The sequence below is a fragment of the Plodia interpunctella genome, chromosome 4 (genome assembly GCF_027563975.2).
Source record: "Plodia interpunctella isolate USDA-ARS_2022_Savannah chromosome 4, ilPloInte3.2, whole genome shotgun sequence".
Classification (NCBI taxonomy): Eukaryota; Metazoa; Arthropoda; class Insecta; order Lepidoptera; family Pyralidae; genus Plodia; species Plodia interpunctella.
In genome coordinates, this window is record NC_071297.1 from 4,911,954 (window position 1) to 4,930,409 (window position 18,456).

At 34.7% G+C, this 18,456-nt stretch overlaps 1 protein-coding gene across 2 annotated transcripts in view; it reads left to right on the plus strand.

Annotated features, from left to right (window-relative positions):
- The window catches only part of LOC128669472 (paired box protein Pax-6-like), a 35,444-nt gene extending 16,988 nt beyond the window's left edge, over positions 1 to 18,456 (plus strand). For both annotated transcript variants that reach the window (XM_053744332.2, XM_053744331.2), the window contains exons 3-6: positions 3,935 to 4,075; positions 15,980 to 16,255; positions 16,748 to 16,932; positions 17,133 to 18,456. In XM_053744332.2, the coding sequence (XP_053600307.1) occupies positions 3,935 to 4,075; positions 15,980 to 16,255; positions 16,748 to 16,932; positions 17,133 to 17,696 (1,166 nt within the window). In that variant the 3' untranslated portion in view covers positions 17,697 to 18,456. The remainder of the gene's footprint in view (positions 1 to 3,934; positions 4,076 to 15,979; positions 16,256 to 16,747; positions 16,933 to 17,132) is intronic.

Here is an 18,456-nt window from a genome sequence, read left to right on the forward strand (position 1 = left end):
CTACTATTGAAAATTTAAGTCTTGTACGTAAGTTCTGAGAAAGATTAAAGAGTATTCTGCTGACTGACTCACTTGTTAGAATTTTTATTGCGAAGATAAATCTAATCAGAGAAGATAGATGGATGAAATCAACTTACATAATATACATATCTAATATATCTCTTTTTATAAGCCTATTTTGCTGGCAATCCGCATTGAATCAAGAGTTTTGGAAGCCTTTTAGAAACGAAGACCTTTGCCCAGTAGTGGGACATAAACAAATACTATTGGTAATTTTTCTGCTTCCGAAAAATGTTTTAGTTAAAATATAGATTGATTATGTGGGGATTCTTTTTTTCAAAATTTGCGTTTGTCAGATTTAGATTTCTTAATCCAGATTTAAATAACATTTGGTAAATGGGCGATTTGGTCTAAATACTTGTTTTATATCGAGTTAACTTTCTTTACTTTTAATATTTTATGATCACTTTCAGCTAAAGATTTTGTCTATTAGGCGCGTGACGGTGCACTCCTCACTGCCGGTTAGCGCCAGCCAATAAAAGCCCACTTTAATACAAATTTAATTAACTGAATCCGAACCTTTCTGTGTCGTTTACAAAGATCTTGTCCTTTGTAGAAGCACCGTGTAATGACTTTTAAGAGTTCATAAATGACGTTTGTGTTGAAATTTATTAACTGACGATTTAAGCGCGTATTGTGGTGCCTTATTAACTCTCACTGCCACTACCGTGTTGCCATGATTAATGATTTTCTTGGTTATTCGATTATGTGTAGTTTGGTATCATTATAACTTTGGTTTTATTTCTTATTGATTTTTTATGTGAAGGTTGTTATGCATTCTTTTTGATCGAACCCGACATTGCTAGAAATATTAATGTGAACCAATTTAAAAATAAATATTACTAAGCAGTTTATTTCTGTTCTCGCAAAAGCATTATGTTTAACACAATAACGATAAAAATACATAGAATATATATTCGTAGTCTGTTTTATTCACACCCAACTTAATCTGTTACAGTTTTACTGTTAGTAAAGTACATAGGGCTTAGCTTTTGCTGAGGCTATAAAAAAAATTGGTAAATAAATTATATCAACTTAATGTAATTACAATTACGGCTCTACAGTATAAGTCACATCTGGGTTATAATGAGATCACCTAAATAATATTTATTATGAACAAATAATATGTGCGAGAAAATAATTACCATGATCAACGAAACACTTTGGCGGTTTTAATAAATTACGTCAATTAGTTTCAGCCAAATAACGCGAGACCTTTGATAAGCCACGAGAAGATATGACTGTACTTAAAATTTACTTCTAAAGTTAATTTATGGTTTTGTATTTTTTAAATCAAATGAAATAATGCTATTTGTTTTATAGATTTAATGATTAATAATTATTTGCATTCTATTATTTATGTCAAAGTGACACAGCGGCAATATGTAAATAATAATATCTTTGTTATTTATTGAAATAGTATAAAATGCGCTTTCGCGGTTTATTTTTATAGTAAGCATTACAGTATGAAATGATTTCTAAGCGCAATACACGCCGGGAGCACGCGCAGGTTTCACGCAAATAATATGCATTTACCAACAATTTCAGCTGCGCCTCACACGATCCATCTCGACTAGGCAAGTAATTGGCTGCGGTCATGCGATTACGTTCCTAGCCGATTTAATTATATATTACGAAAAATTATAATGCAAAATGATCAGTATGCCGGCCTCCTGCAATTTACCTATCAATTTATCGATCACGTAAGTGCGCAAAGCTAATGGTTGGTTATGGATGACATGCACCATAAAAATAGTCACAGTGTCGTTTTCTAACTAATATTAAATTTGTCTAAATTTCTAATCATTGCACTATTGAGCACAGAACTATTGAACAAAATCTAATGTAATGATTAAAGATGTTTTTTTACTTTCTTAAATGTAAAGAGATCTCCTGAGAAAAGCTAAGTCTTACTTTCCAGCATGGCCAAAATGTGCAAGTAAATTATGCAGCATTTCAGAGACAGTTCTTTCAAAATGTCACATAAGGTCAGAATAAAACAAATCGTGCATACCATAATTATACACCTTGAACGAGAGAAAAGATATTTTATAAAAATATTTCTTATAGTCACGTTTATATTAAGTATTTTAAAAACTTACCAAATATAGATGACTCAAGTTTTATAATTTAACTTTTTGCAACATTGCCTATTTGGTTCCAAAATTCGCGCAATGTAAGCTGGGAGCATTACTTTTTGTCTGTCCATTTTAGGTGCTGAGCTTTAGTTTTATCAAGACATAAAGACCCTTATGAATTTACCGAGGATCGCGTTGATAAAAATGTGAATATAATGTGTTGAATAATTCAGCGTGTTATCGGTATGGAGGCTGCGGAGAGGGAAAAAACACTGAGCGAGAGACACGCTGGAATGGCGCACGAATGCGTTTTTACCTAATTGTCTTGGTGCTTGCACCCATCACTTATCTAACTGATTTAGGAACTGTGGAATTCAATGTTTTTATCATTATTCCTGTAGTTTACGAAATGTTGCTCGAATTTTAATTAACTAAATTGACTATATAAGCTCGTTATCTATACTTGTCATCGGAACCAAATACAGTATTAGGAGTTCTTAGGGTGAGTTGCACCGTCAAATTTGAAGTTAATTTTAACCAGCGCGCCACTGATGTTTTAACAAAATGGCCTACTTTGCGTTAACGCTTAAAGTTAACGGAAAAGTTGACGGTGAAATAGTTCTGCTATTTTGATGGGCTGTTAAAGTATTTTAACTAATTTTTTATTTTTACACTTTTAGAATAAAATATACTTGTACGTCTTCACGGAAAAAATATTTAATATATTTTTTATTCATTTTATAAGTTGGTTATTACGTTATATTTCTTATTAGTTATTTCATAAAATTATCTTGTCTGATAAATGTTCTTTATTCTTGATTGAAAGTTATGATGAATAATTGATTTTCATGGTGCACTTTTTCAAAATAACAGGTAATTATAATTCAGGTCATGTTTCTCAAGATTCATTTAGGCTGTGTTCTTGTAATTAACACTACTAATTTAAAGCTTTCATTAATATTCTTAATGCTTGGCTCCGATTATCAATTTTTTTGTTGGACATAACCACGTTCATTTTAAATGCGTGAGTTTGTTGTCGACGTTTGTTTAGTAATGTCGCCATCAAAAATACATTATCAGCTTAAGAGTGGTAAGCTTCCTCGCATAAAATCTACTTTCCGAAGTATCCCAGGGAATAGAATTCTTCTCCTTTCCTTCCCAAAGAAGAAAATCATCTTATCAAATTAACTTAGAAATATAATATTCAAGTAGGTATGTAGTTACTAGTATTTTTATAAAGTATAATTATAATTCTATATGGATAAGGATCAACTAAACAAAAGACACTGTTTAAAAATTTAAGTAAACTGAGCACAATTCCGAATGTATAACTCTTTTATTTCTACATTATTAATTGAAAATGTAATTTATAAAAAAAATAAAAAAGAAGATTCCAAATTTAGGCTATCCAGCTTTAAGCAATTTTGGATTATGATGTCTTCAGCATAGCATATCGGTGAAGCCAGTATGATTCTCGGCAAGCATTTAGCGTGGCCTCACGTTGCGCTCAATGAAACTGCTTCAATGGCATCGCGACATGTCGCTATTGCCGGCATTTTTATTTGAGCCCTAATGCGGTTATAATTATCCTTTATAATATCCATAATGAATGAAGGTTTCAACAAGTTCGCTACCTATATTTTTTTGGTTAATTATTGATACTGTACACAATCATATATTGTTCTCTTTAAAATCTCGTGAAAATGTAGGACAATATTATCAATGACTGAACACAGAATTAAATGTATATCTTTTTTGTGTGTGAAGTAAAATTTAGTGAATGTTTTTCATCACAGGTACCCTTCGACCTCCGGGTCTGATCGGAGGAAGCAAGCCTAAAGTTGCAACCCCTGCGGTTGTTTCCAAGATAGAGCAATACAAGCGAGAAAACCCGACGATCTTCGCATGGGAGATCCGCGAGCGACTCATCTCAGAAGGTAAACAAGCAATTATCTATAAGCAAACGTAGTTTATGGATAGTAGGTGAGACATGAATGCCAGGGGCTGGTACACGATCATGCGTGAGGATGTTGAGAAAATACGGAATTTATGGAGGAAATCCTCTTGGTGATTTGATTGTGCGCTATTTGTTCTTTATAGTTGTACTGCTATTATTGGTATTTAACGGCAAAGTTTTTTAACTTAGATTTCAGATTTAGTTTTTCGTAGGAACTAATAAAATAACGTTTTATCGAGAGGCATGTTGTATTCAAATAAAACACAGTTTAGTTTCATGTTCCAACTTAGTATTATTTTTCATTATCATATTTTATATTAGTGTATAAGTTGATATATTACCATAGACATGAATATGAGCCATCGTGGGCGCGCTGCGTAATACCGGTGCGCGCGCGCATCGCGTTACAAAGCTAGGTTGCGTGCGCGACCGCGAAGCTTGTTTAGGATGAATCTAAAAATATCACTAAACTAGTTCAATACATTTAATTAATATTACCTTCCGGACTATAATTATGGGGAAATGCAGATTAGGAAAAATGTCCTACTTACCTACTTTTATATTATGTAGAAGCTATGATATTCTACAAGATTTATTACAATTCTTACTATAGTGCTTCATTACATCTTTGATGTACTTCTATTGGTTAAATAAATGTTACATATAAAAATTGTGTGACGTAAATAGTGTAACCACTCGCAATAAAAATATAAGCTTTCAAAATCAGGTTTAATAAGTTCGGCCACAGTGTTAAGAAAATTTGCTTCGGCGGTCTTATAATTATTGGTCAAAGTGATCAATTATTCAAAGAGCACCCTGCAGAGAGCCTATGAAATTTTAAACTTTAACAATTTTTTTTACTTACACTTTTAATGATTAAAAAACATCATTACAATCATCAGTATAATGCATGTAGCATTATACCATATAAGTAGACATGAGGCGAGAAATAGGGCTTCGAATAGGCAAATGTTATATTATATCACAATTCCCACGAACTTACATAAATATTAATGCATGTCTTAGGTACTTGTTCAATAAATGGTAAAGGGTGTTAGATTAAAAAAAAAACACTGCGCTTAATTGCTTTATGGATCAAATAATACGGTGTCCATGTCCAATGAAAAAATATTACCTTTGGCTGAACTTGACTGACGTTAATGATTACGTAAGTAAGAAGTACCTTAATAGAGAGAAATTAGAGACGTGGTTAGTAAGTATACCTAATAATACCACCTTAAGCAGAAATATCGTGTCACTCACGCGTCAACTCGTGAACGGGTGCTGCCGGGGGAACTGGTCAGCTCGATCTTTTATTAAAAGTTTTTTTTTTTTTTTGGTAAATTATACATATATATATATAAGTATATATATTTTCCTTTCATCAGCACTTGATCACAATCATAATATGTTTCAGTATACCTTTTAACCATGTACTTTATTATGTACTTACATGTTATATTACTGATAAAATATTATACATAAATTTATATTTAAAAAATGGTAAGCCCTTCTGGCATAATAGGGACCAACACTGTTTGAATGAGTTTCTTTCGGCATTTCTTCTCAGCAGTGGTCGTTCCGAAATGCTAGTAGTTTGTAGCTTTGGTAAACATAATTTAATTTAGATTAGGACGTGAAAAAGTGCCTGTGAAGGCCTAATTTCTGAATAAATGATTTGATTTTGATTGATTTTGATTTTGATATCGTTATATCGCAATTTTGTAAATTTTTATGATATCCGTTTATAAATATTTTCGATTGTGCCACTCCATTTGTATTCAGAACAGATATGGCGAAGGTTTTTATTCGACATACGTGATAGGATCTCTTTTATCTTTCAACAATAATGACATCACAACGCTTCGGCCCAGTAAAAACTAATTTCAAATTCAGGCACCCTTTGTGCGGCCTCACAGCCGCTTTTGAATAATTTGGAAAAATTTTGTCTAATATTTTTTACTGTTTGTTAGATGAACTAAAGGGAAAATGTTATGACTTGATAGAAATTTCAATTTTGTCTTGAACTTTATGATATTTTAGACCAATATATAACAATAGACTAATATCAATGCTATGATAGATAGCTCACGAGGGGTACCTACGAAGTATTATAATGAGTGCCATAAAATATTTTTTTCATCTTCTTATCAAACAAAATTAAAACAACAAAGTTTTAATTAAATCACTAAAGCAGATTGTTATATAAAAATAGTACTAGACTCTGTGACTATTTTTCAGCAAGGCTTTTTACTTTCTAAATTCTAACTAAAATGTTTGACATAACATTAAGGTCGGTCAAGTAAGGTGGGCACTTTGCTTACATAGGATCCAATTAGAGGATTTGCCTCATGAGTACTGAACATTGGGTATTTAGTGTCAAATACATTTTGGGGGTTAAAAGGTAAAGCCCTTAAAGTGCGACCACGAACGGTCTAATAGTTTTTGTAAATGACCACCTGGCTTACGCGGCAGCAGATACCGCGTAACCTGAGATGATTATTGGATTTTGGTCCTTGCTTAAATGTATTTCTACCACATTAATTCTCTAGCTTAGTCGTGAAACTGGACACATATAATATTGATTTTGTTAGAAAAAATGTGAACTTCGTTAAATACATTGTGATAGTAGGAAAAAATAAAGGATTTGAATGAATTTAACTAATTAATAAAACTAATTTAGAAAAACAATGAATTTAACGCATTTATGATGCATTACACTTGCGCCATCTGGCCACGACACACATACATAGGCCCGCATGATGGGCGTCTTACTTGTAGCTCTGAGGCCAACGAGCCAATTGCAATAATTGCACCAACGACACCTCTCGTGCCCATGCCATGCGTGACGTTAAACACTCTCAGGCATTCAAAAGACGTCTTAACTGCATCTCCATAGCGATTTAATTTTAACACCTAATTTATTTCCATTAAGGTTGAAGATTGACCGCGGTGCCACGTTGTTATCATGAGCATCAGTTTTGCTTTTCACGTTCTCTCTAGCGAGTATTGCAGATCGGTAGGGTGCGTGCGATCGCCTGTGAAACAGGTTTCACTTAAGACCACTTCTGGTTTACGATATCACTGGGACCGGATTAGGGACGATAACATTCTTGATGGGAAACACTGTGCTAAACTGAGTTGTTAAATTGGTTCACTGTCATTAAATCCGCAGGGGGCGCTATAACTTCATACTGCATGCTCGGTAAACAACTTATAAATATTTTATTTAGTCATAGGGATTTTATTGCGCATTTTGAAAGCATATTTAAACTAGTTATATATTTTTGAGATGTGAAAGAGGCCCATAAAGATAGTATTTAATATAATGATCGTAAATAAATAGATAATAATATGGCTTTATATATTTACACACGTATTCTTTTTACACCCATTGTTGAAGTACTTAGGTAGGTAATTGTGTGAACAAGAAAAACTTTTTTCACTCAGTGAAAACCACCAAAAAATAAAATTATATAAATGTTTAATTCCAACTAAACTAAATTTTAATTGGCTTTTTCAAGTATATTCATTTTATGGACATAAAAAATCTTTTCATAACTCAATACGAATAAGTGAGGAAATGTAGAAACGTGACCATTGCGCGTGTGCGAGCTTCCATGAGCGAAGGGTCGAACAATTGCTCAGTGAATGCTTTATTTTTATGTTTTTCGCCCTTATCTCCGTGGTCGGCTGACATTATCGTCATTTGTTGAAATGTGTTTAAAATAATTGCTCTGGCGCGCTGCTCGCTCATGCCTGTTGTATGCGAAAATTGCACGCGATCCCACGACGGTAGTTTTGCGTAAATGCTCACATATTTGTCGTAAATAGGCAACCACAGACTAACTGTAAAATTTAAACGGTCGAAATACGCAGAATATAATTTAAATATGCATTTAAATTATATTCTGCGTATTTCGACCGTTTAAATTTTACAGTTAGTCTGTGGTTGCCTTCGTCTTCCTTCAAGGTAGCATTCTTGAAAGGCCCGATTCAATTTAGACAGTGGAAATTCTGAATGTACTCGGGATGTAGTTATGATTAATTCCATTAGATTCGATTATGGTTTCGGTGTATCAAAGCGTGTTGACCAGACCGGACCACCTGCTGACGAGCGAGCGTCCAATGGATTTGGAACTGTGATATAAAACTTAACTAGAACTGACATTATACTAATCACAACTAAAAATATACAATGGTGGACTTGTCCTATATGGAGATGGCATCCAATCAACCGCCGAGAAGATAGAGAATTACAAATCATAATTTAAATAAAAAGTGAAAAATATAATATTATAATGATATTTAATAAAGAAGTACAAAAGAAGAAAGACAAACTGGATTCCAGCCACTCGTTTCATATTCATAAACTATTCTTCTAATATCGGAGAAAATTACACAATACGTATTAATAATAGTTGTCACTTCTATACACTTTCATTTCTTGACTGTGCACGCTCGAGTTTCATAAGTAATAGGATTTTAATGAAAATTATAACAAAATGAGTGCGCGCACAATGCATAGCCTTTTGATGCAGACGCGTGCTCAATTCTCCGCTGGTCATTGAGACTGGCCAAATTGATTAAACTTCATAAAGAACTATTATTAAAGTCACTGACGATATTTCGTATTATCATTTTTTGTGTTCGGACCAAGTGCCATGAAATATAACAATAGGTTTTTTTAATAAAATTAGATAAGTTCTGTTAAAATAGAAAATGTGTAAATAAATATTTAAACTTAAAATGCTTGGACAAATCATAAATGAGAGTAATGAATAAAAAATAAAATTTTTCAATATGAATAATTTGTAAACTGGTCGATGTAGATTGTGTATCGAGGTAGCGATATAGTACTAACTAACTTGAAACTTCAATGATTGCTGGAATTTATAGCACATTATGGAAAAGCTGTGTGATATCAATTTGTTTTTAAAGTTTAAATGGTTACCGTATATTTGACGTTTAATTAACGTAATAATTTTAGTAAACTTCTCTATTTTTAAATTCTCAATAAAATAAATTCTAAAAAAATGCATTTGATGAAATTTCAATAACAGATTCTCTGGTTATGAAGAACATTCAATTCAAAATATAATAAATACCAAGTACTTACCTATAAATATTATACTTAACAATAAATGCTTACCATCAATCAGACTACATTCTCGACATCCGAATATTTTTTTAAAATATTCTATAAAATAGAAAAACTTTTAATTGAGTAGCAATTTTTTGTAAGGTTGATTCAAATAAACACGTGAGCGTTCGGCGGATCCAATCTAACCCAATATTTACAAACGATGATCATAATACGAATCTGTCAAAAACGCGGCATCCACTCAAGTTGCATTTGTCGATACGATAGGTTTCGGGGGCGCGGTTATCAAAACAGTGCGGCTCATCGAAGCCGACTAAATTTTAATAAGGTACCCACTACCGCCTTTGTTAGCGATGACGTGGCAGTTTTAGACAATAGCTTGCGCAAGTTATCGACTAAATCGATATCGGTTTACGAGGCGTTACGGGCGGCTCTAGCTACTGACCACGTTTTGATTAATTGCATTCTTCGGGCCTCAAAGTAGTGTTGGAGCGATATTGACTGGCGCCGATTAATTAGCGAAACTGATGACGTGTAGCTTTTAGAAGATGGTTAAAGGTGCTAAACGATTTTGAAAAATGTATAATCAAAAGAGACTATTTATTGTTTAACAAAAAGTCCTGTCTTTTTGTGGCTAAGTTAATGATGATGATGAGGTATTTTTAACAATAATTTTTACTAGTGTAACTTTTTGAGGTATGAGTCAAGTATAGTGTCATAGCCTGCTAGTTTCAGCACAACTTGTACGCCTATTAAGACACATATTTCACCTCTAAAATATTTATGTTAATGTATTTATCATAGTCACAACAAGCAAAGTATTAGCAAGTGTAAAACTTAAAAGTTATCAAAGTAATACTTGGGATTAACTTTAAATTTGTGATGTATGAAATACTCTGAAATGCAATTTACATTTCAGAGTCTAAAACAAATAGTCAAGACAAAACCACGAATTAATTTTCACAAAAACGGTTTCTACTACTTTTCACAAGCTAGAACCTGATCAATTAAGTTTTTTGACATTTACTAACAAGGTGTGCCGTTCTTCGAGGCTGTATGGCTGGAATAAATCAAATCGATCTCCACACAGCTTCCAATAAACCGATACATTTATTGATTTGTTACAGCATTAAATTGGTTCCCAGCAGTGCATCGCACCAACACTGTTGCTCGTCGGAGGGTCACGGTCATGATTTTGGGACTCGTCTTTAGTCGCCAGTTCTATATACTGCATAGTAGAACTTGTTCTCGACACTTTTTGTGCCTATTGTCACCATATCGACGTAATGTAATTTGGAAACATGTAACAATTAATGTGTACGGAACAGTAATTGCTTTCACAAAGCCGGTACCAGTAGCCGCGTTATGGTTTTTTCTGCAGATTTAGGTGAGATGTGGATTGGAACGAGACTGTTTTATACCCTTTACGATTGGATGTAAAAAGCTGATGCGTTTAAGATTAGACGGTGCGGATAGTTATATTTTCCGCGCTTGGTAATTTGTAATGAAATTGCATTTCTTTTGTTACGTTATCTATTCATTGCTAATTGAAATGGGTAGTAAGCGTGTGCGCAGAGTAGGCGTTTAGTGCGGTGGTTGCGGCGGCCCCCCGCGGCCCGGGCACCTTTTTACTTGCACCACGCCGCGGGAGCCGGCTGATTGCCTCCGATCTCATCGTTTTATGTTCCCCATAAAGCCAACAATAATTCATTTAGACGACGTGACGCCACTCACTAGTTAACTGGTTCCAATCGTTCGCGGGACGTGATTTTGATACACCAAGCCGAGATGCAGTTCCGTACGTTCAAGTGTCCGAGCTAATGTACTTATATGAAATACCGTTTTCTATGTGCACTATTTTCTTTGAAATAATACATAAAAATAAGATAAAGACAACAATGATTTACAATCACTCCAAAATTTCTACGGCACTTAATGTTCAGGACGCATACATTTATAGGAATATGGATTATGGAGATCGTATAAGATGTTACAAATCAATTAAAGACAGGTGAATCTCATAATATAAAAAGTTATCTCGCACAGACTTTGTAATTTCTCTATATTATATATATAACTATTTTCATTGTAATTTGCGTAATTAGTGTACCCTTTAACATTAAATCATATGCAAGATTGAAACACCGCATTACTTCCCTAATGATAATGTTGTGCATATATTTAAATTTAGACTTATTAAATTGGACTAGATTGCAAACAACTACCTGCTTAGTCCGCCAATAAAATTCCGAAGCTCACACCTTAACGAGCAACTAAAACTAATTAGTGCGACCCGATCCGGTCCGGTATCCGTTGGATTCTATATGGAACCACAGAATAAAACTTGTACGGGTGTGACCTTTTGTGAATAATCTAGACTTATCATAAATAATAAAACACACTTGAGATATATACTTCACTCAAGAAATAAGTTAGTGTAAGTACATAAATATTTTAGGATTTTATAAATGATTTATCAAGTTTATTTAATTTTAGTAGGTTTCTAATAATGCTTTATTTTATTTACTACTATCATACTGTTAAGGAGATAAATAATGAATACATGCTACAAAACATGTGAAAATATTGTAATACACCACGCGACTTTCATAGATGAATTGTATTTTTTACCTAAAAATTAGGCAACAGTAATTGTTACAAAAAAATTACAAGTTACCTTTCTGTACTTCTTTAATTTCCTGACAGGACAAACCGAATCGAAGAACCGGTATAAGTAAAACAAACAAACTAATTCATTCCAAACCATTAGGCACGAGATCCGACTGTTAATGTCTCAATTTAGAAACGAGCGTAAATCTTCAAAGGCGTGACAATTACTGTTACTTTCCGGCAATACAAACAAAAAGGTTTTCCGTCAATTATCGATAAATTAACCAGATTAGGCAACGCGCAGACGGCGCCGGGCAGCCTTATCTCCGAAGACATGCTACGCTTTTAGACGGAGGTACCAACATTATGTCACGTCGAGATGATAAAGATTTTTATATCAATTTGCTTTTTATAACAATTCGTATGGGAACGATTTGAGTTGATAGAAGATTATCTCACTTGATACATGATATTACAGATTATCATAAAATCGTTTGCCATAAAATCGACATTATCAATACAACCTGTTTTATAGCAAGTATCAAATAAATGTTGGAAATAGAAATATCTTTATTAAAGAAACGGATTAAGAAATAACTACAATCTACAGGTTAATATAAACCATATTAAGGTCAAGAGTTAAATCGTCAGTCCGATTGAGACAAAATGATGACAACAGATCCCGTGATGAGATGATGAGAACAAGTCCCGGAAAAATGTCCGGCTTTATGTCCTGACTCATTTGCCAATTATTTGGCAAAACAGAAAAATACAGTATATAGGTAAATATTGTTTGTTTTTAATAATAAGATTCAAATTTTATTTTATTTCTAATCTGAGTTGGTTAATTATGTTAATTTGATTTGCTTTTTTAGTAATCATGATACCGAAAACATTTTGTTCAGAAATTGATTTTAGTAAAACAAGAACAAGATAAGTACATATAAAAGAAAAAATAAATCAAGATCATCACAAGAACTTAAGTACTTGATTATAACAAGCTTCTTCTATTGAAAACGTTCTAACCTTTTAATAGAAACGGAGCCTATTGTGACTAATCATGATTAAACGACTTTAGACAAATTGCATGACCGTGACTAGGCATGTAGGCACCGCTTCGATCCATAATCATTAAAAGAACAATTATAGATATCGCATTCCCACCTGCAACCTGTTGTCGGATAATGATCTCTTTCTAAACAAATAATCAAACCAACCATTGCTGTAGCTCACTGAAGATTTTGAATTAAAATGATATAAAAAACTCCAAGTTTGTATACAATTTTTTCTCCCGAAAACCATTTATAGTTTCGCTCCAGCAGGTATTTAATCTAATAATCATTTACAATTTTAAACCTTACAGTACTTAAGTTCACCGAATCCAGTTTTTGCAGTCGTTAACAATTTAGTCAAAACGAATTGAAAATAAAACGCCAGAGAATCTAAAACGAATGCTGATCATTGTCGATTAAATCGCTTGATAAGTACTTGTTGTTACTAAACAAAAACCAATTTAACTGTTCTGCTAAAGATCATAGGAGTTTTTTTGCGAGTGAATAGTAACAACGAAGTAGATTAGGAGACGCGTCGCTGGGCTCCCACAAAACGATAACAGATTTTCAACGGTTTGTTTTCTTTTTACGAAACGGTGCTCCCAATATAATTAAAGATCTCGCTGGTAAGTGATGACTGGTTACCATTAGAAGTATTCTAACCCGTATCAAGCTTTTGACGGTGAGTCTGTTACAGAAGGCGTTTCTATCGCGCATCGTTTCAATGCGCCGATTACGAAGCAAACAAATTGTGTTGGAGGGCATCTTTTTATACTTTGGACGTGCTAACAATGACCCGAGCCGCCAACTGATCATTACCATTATACTGTATAAGGCTTTGTGTTTTGAGTAAATTATAACAGGTCCGTTTTATAAGACGCGCCAGTTTGACGTTCCCGGGCTTCTAACAATAGCGCTTCATTACCAACAGTGACCACATTAAACCTTTATAAATAAATCGCGACTTAAGCACCATTTATTTATAATAACTGCTCACGTGGATTTGTTTTATTCTTTCATATTAAATTCACGATTATGTATTTTTATACGCCATTACGTAATTTCCTGTAACAAGCATCTAGGAAAACTTCTTAACAGAAATACGTAAAGAGTGTTCATTAAGCAATTAAATCGAATTATTGTTCCTTGATATAATTGTCAGATAGGTAGGACCTAAATACCTAACTCCAATTATCTGACTGAGCGGAATCGCTACCTACACTTGAGTGAAGGAGTAAATTAGTTAGTACCACTACATAAGCTATACTTAAACTGTCTGAAGACCTCCGACACTCTGTCTTTGTAGTTTAGTCGATCATGCCGGACGGCTACACTGAGGTCCAGGATTTGATCCCCGGTCAGGTCTAGATGCAAGATGATCTTTTTAAGATTGATCTGGGTCTTGGATGCTTATCTAACGTATGTATATGTTATAGAATATAGTATCGTTGAGTTAGTATCCCATAACAGAAGTCTCGAACTTACTTTGGGGCTAACTCAATCTGTGTGATTTGTCCGTATATATTTATATTATATTAAAGTTATAGTTACAATTCAGAACATGGTCTATTTGTGTATCGAATCTCATCAAAATTCTTAACTCTTAACGATACAGCAACATAGAAACATTTAATTCGTCGAAATTTCGCAAATTTTATTAATTGCAATTACAGGGATAAAACTCACGACAAGATTACAACAAATTCTAGGTACTACTTGCGAGTACCGGAGTATCCATTTGCAGTCCACTAGTTGCTAATTGTATCTATGAAATAACACTCGAAAGAGCGTCAGCGAGTAGCTCGACAACGAATTGAATGACAATTACAAGCGGACGGGCTATGATTAAATTATGGCACTTACGAGTGTTTCCTGAAAATTACATGGGATGGCTCTCCAAGGCTGTGCCGGCACGCGATGCCACTGCACGATATAATGGCGAGCGATTTCAAAACGCGAACGCGACCAATGACGCATCGGTTTAAACCGTCATTTCCCATTGGCTCCAAGCTTCTGTTCCCCAGAAATAACAATAATAATAAAAATGGTGTGCGGCCTTGCTTTGGATCGTGCCATTAACATTTTATAACAAACAAGGCTTTACATGTTAGAGCTGTGCAAGCCCCAAAAGACCGGGACAAATAGAAATAAGTAAAGCAACTTCGATCGGTGCGGAACAACGCTTCTTCGATGTTCTTGTAGTGGCGTCAACACCGAGAGTTTTCCGATTGTTCGAATCGAATTAAATGTCGCACATCTTTAGGCCTAGATTATATTGATAAGTTATTAATGAAATTTTATGTAAGAACATTCTTACAGAAAACTGAGTAATAACTTATCAATGTATTCTAGGCCTAAATATTGGCGAGATTTTCATTTATTAAATAAACTGAATAAAAGTAAAACATAGGCACTTAAAAACTTACAAGTACAATAAATGTGACATACATTTATTGTTGAGAACCATAGATTTAATTGAGAATCATTTTACTAGAATCAACGACGCAACAAAATTCTAGCAGTGCAGAACCTCTTAGATACTCGTATTGCAACATTTTCCGATATTCTTTGGCGGGAAGCAGAGTCTGGAAGCCAAACGAGAATAGCTTAAACGCATTGGTGCGCGCTCATTGCGCCTGCGCCTGTACCGACGGCAATTAGCTGATCACGTGGTCGGTGGAGTGGAAACTATTCTCGTATTTTACCTTTTTTCATGCAAAAATCACTTGTTCTATTCCTCAACGGCTTTTAAATAGATGTACTGAATGATGGTTTAACTAATTATGTGTTGATTTCATATGTTAAAACGTAATGTATCAGATCTTTTTTGCCGGTTATCGTTTTATCGAGTTTCACTGATGCGATTCAGGTCCACTCTATGAGTATATTATGAAAAATAATACATAGAAAAGTCTTTCTATTTGCGAATTCGTTCTTTTCGGACTTTAAGTGAAGATGACTTTTATGACCCTGACCATTTGCGACCAAAATAAATATAACTGACAAATCAGCATTACGCGTTTTTAGCATATATTGACTAAACAACAAAAAACATTTTAAAATCTATCTCCAAAATATACAAGTTACACGAGAAAACAGAATGTAATGTTTGTTCTAGGTGTATGTACAAACGCGACAGCACCAAGCGTGTCATCCATCAACAGGATCCTACGGAACAGGGCGGCTGAACGGGCGGCTGCGGAGTTTGCCAGGGCGGCGGGCTACGGGCTGTACGCCGCGCCGCCGCCCTACGGGGCCTTCCCGTGGGCGGGCGGCGGCGGGGTCTGGCCTCCGGGGACCCTGCCCTTACCGCCCGGGGTCCCGCCGACCTCGGGAGTTCCTCACCCCGATGCGGTACAACAAGGATTCTTGTCATCTGGTCGAGGACTTATTGGTTAGTTTCAGTGTTCATATTCGTCAGAAGATATTGAAAATAAAGTACGCAAAAAAAAACAGTGAAAGTCATACATTTTCCTAATATTTCCAAAAATCACTTATTGAGTAGGACCTATTAGACCTATAGTAGATTTGTTTAAATAAGTAGGTCCTGGTCAAAAGTGTGTATTTTACATTGTTTCAAAGAAAAGACATCAACGCGTTGCAAAGGGGTTTATTCATTTTAGATAGAAAATATTTACCAATCTAGTGTGTATGTTTATGCGACTACTTGCCACTTGCATATCAGATGCCTTTAAGTGAATAGAATAACATCTTATTCCAGTGTTAGTAATAACAGCCTCGATATAAAGAGCAAGTTATATAAACATATTGTTATTACCGTCAGGGAGCAGTTTGAAATAATGTTATATAAAATTGGAGATACAATATATCATTGTTTATTCCTGGCACCATTTTCCATCCTTGATAGTCACATTTATTTCAACAGATGTCGACGGAGACGACTCTGGGTCTCTCGACGGTGAACAACCAAAGTTTAGAAGAAATCGCACGACCTTTAGTCCAGATCAATTGGAAGAGTTAGAAAAAGAATTCGAAAAATCTCACTATCCGTGTGTGTCGACACGAGAAAGGCTCGCCTCTAAAACATCTCTATCGGAAGCGCGCGTACAGGTAAAGAATCTAATAAAAATTAATGATATATTTAAATTCATAAGCCCACAGCCAATTAATAATATTAAAAATAATGGCATTTCTCAGAAATGGAGACGACTTAATCAAATCAGAGCTATCATTTCACACCAATTTACATTCATGAATATTTGTTAACGCAGAACAGCATACTAATCACGTTTATTTACCGTTACTGACAGGTTTGGTTTTCCAACAGACGAGCCAAGTGGAGACGCCACCAGCGCATGAACCTCCTGAAGCGCGGTGGCGGCTCGCCCCCGCACCGCCTCCCCCACTCCCCCTCCCGCTCCCGTTCACGTTCTTTATCCCCCGCGCGCGTCCCATACCACACTCCTCAGATGGGCGGCGAAAATAGTGCCTTTAAAGCACTATCGCATCAAGACACGAATGCGCTGAAAGCCCTGTCGCATCAAGCTCAGTTCGATAGCAATGCCCTGAAGGCCTTATCCCAGCAAACCTTTGACGGTGGTGCGTTCAAATCTCACCCGGCGCTTGAAAATAGCGCGTTCAAAGCGCTCGTCCCGCACTCGGCTGCGGCGGCGTTGTTGGCGGCTCAGTCCATACAGCTTGCTCGCGGCTGCGACTCGCACTCAGACTCCGACGAGGAGATCAACGTGCACGATGAGAGCGACGATGAGAGCGACAGACAGAGGAGCAAAGCTAGATCGCTGTCGGCCAGCCCCAGCGACCGCCGGCAGCCCGTCAGCGACTTGCCTTTACAACTCACAAAACACGACCGTTGATTTAGAGCCATTATTATTTATTTATTTACATAAAGTATTATAATAATTCCTTTTGGATGTCCATGTTCCGAATAATTATGTAAATGAAATCCTAGAGTGCTAATACTCCAGTTTGTTTGTAAATTAATGTAAATACTTAGATGTTAAGTTGTTAATTAATACGGAGAAGATGAACGACTAATAAATTTTATTATGCACAAACAGTTATGCTTTATTTATAAAATATAGCGAAATGTAAATCCATAAATATGCCTAAGTTATTAGGAAACTATCTAAATGAGTCATTCATTTCATATTTTTATTTACGCAGAAAAGAATAATAATATCTCTTTTGAATAATCAATACGTTTTATAATGAAGAGAAAGCATACACTTTGTTGTGAAATTCGATAAAGTACCTTATTAGTTCAATTAATAATATTTTAGGAAAATACCAAAGTATTATTTTCATATATAAAGCACGGTTTTAGGGAATAAAATAATTCTTATCCTAATGCATATTGAAAATTGTGTAAATGTTTTTCAAATAATTACTCGCATGACTTGAATGAATATGTGTAATAATATGTTAATAATGAAGAACAGTATTGATACCAACAAGTAAACAAATGTTGTAATTAGATGTAATTGTAATTTTATGTAAATACCTACTGTTATGGTCTCCTGCACTGCGTACTATTTATTGCTTAGTTTTAATTTTATTGTAAATTTCAGTAGAGAAATTACATTCGTACCTACGTATGACAAAATGTCCAATTAA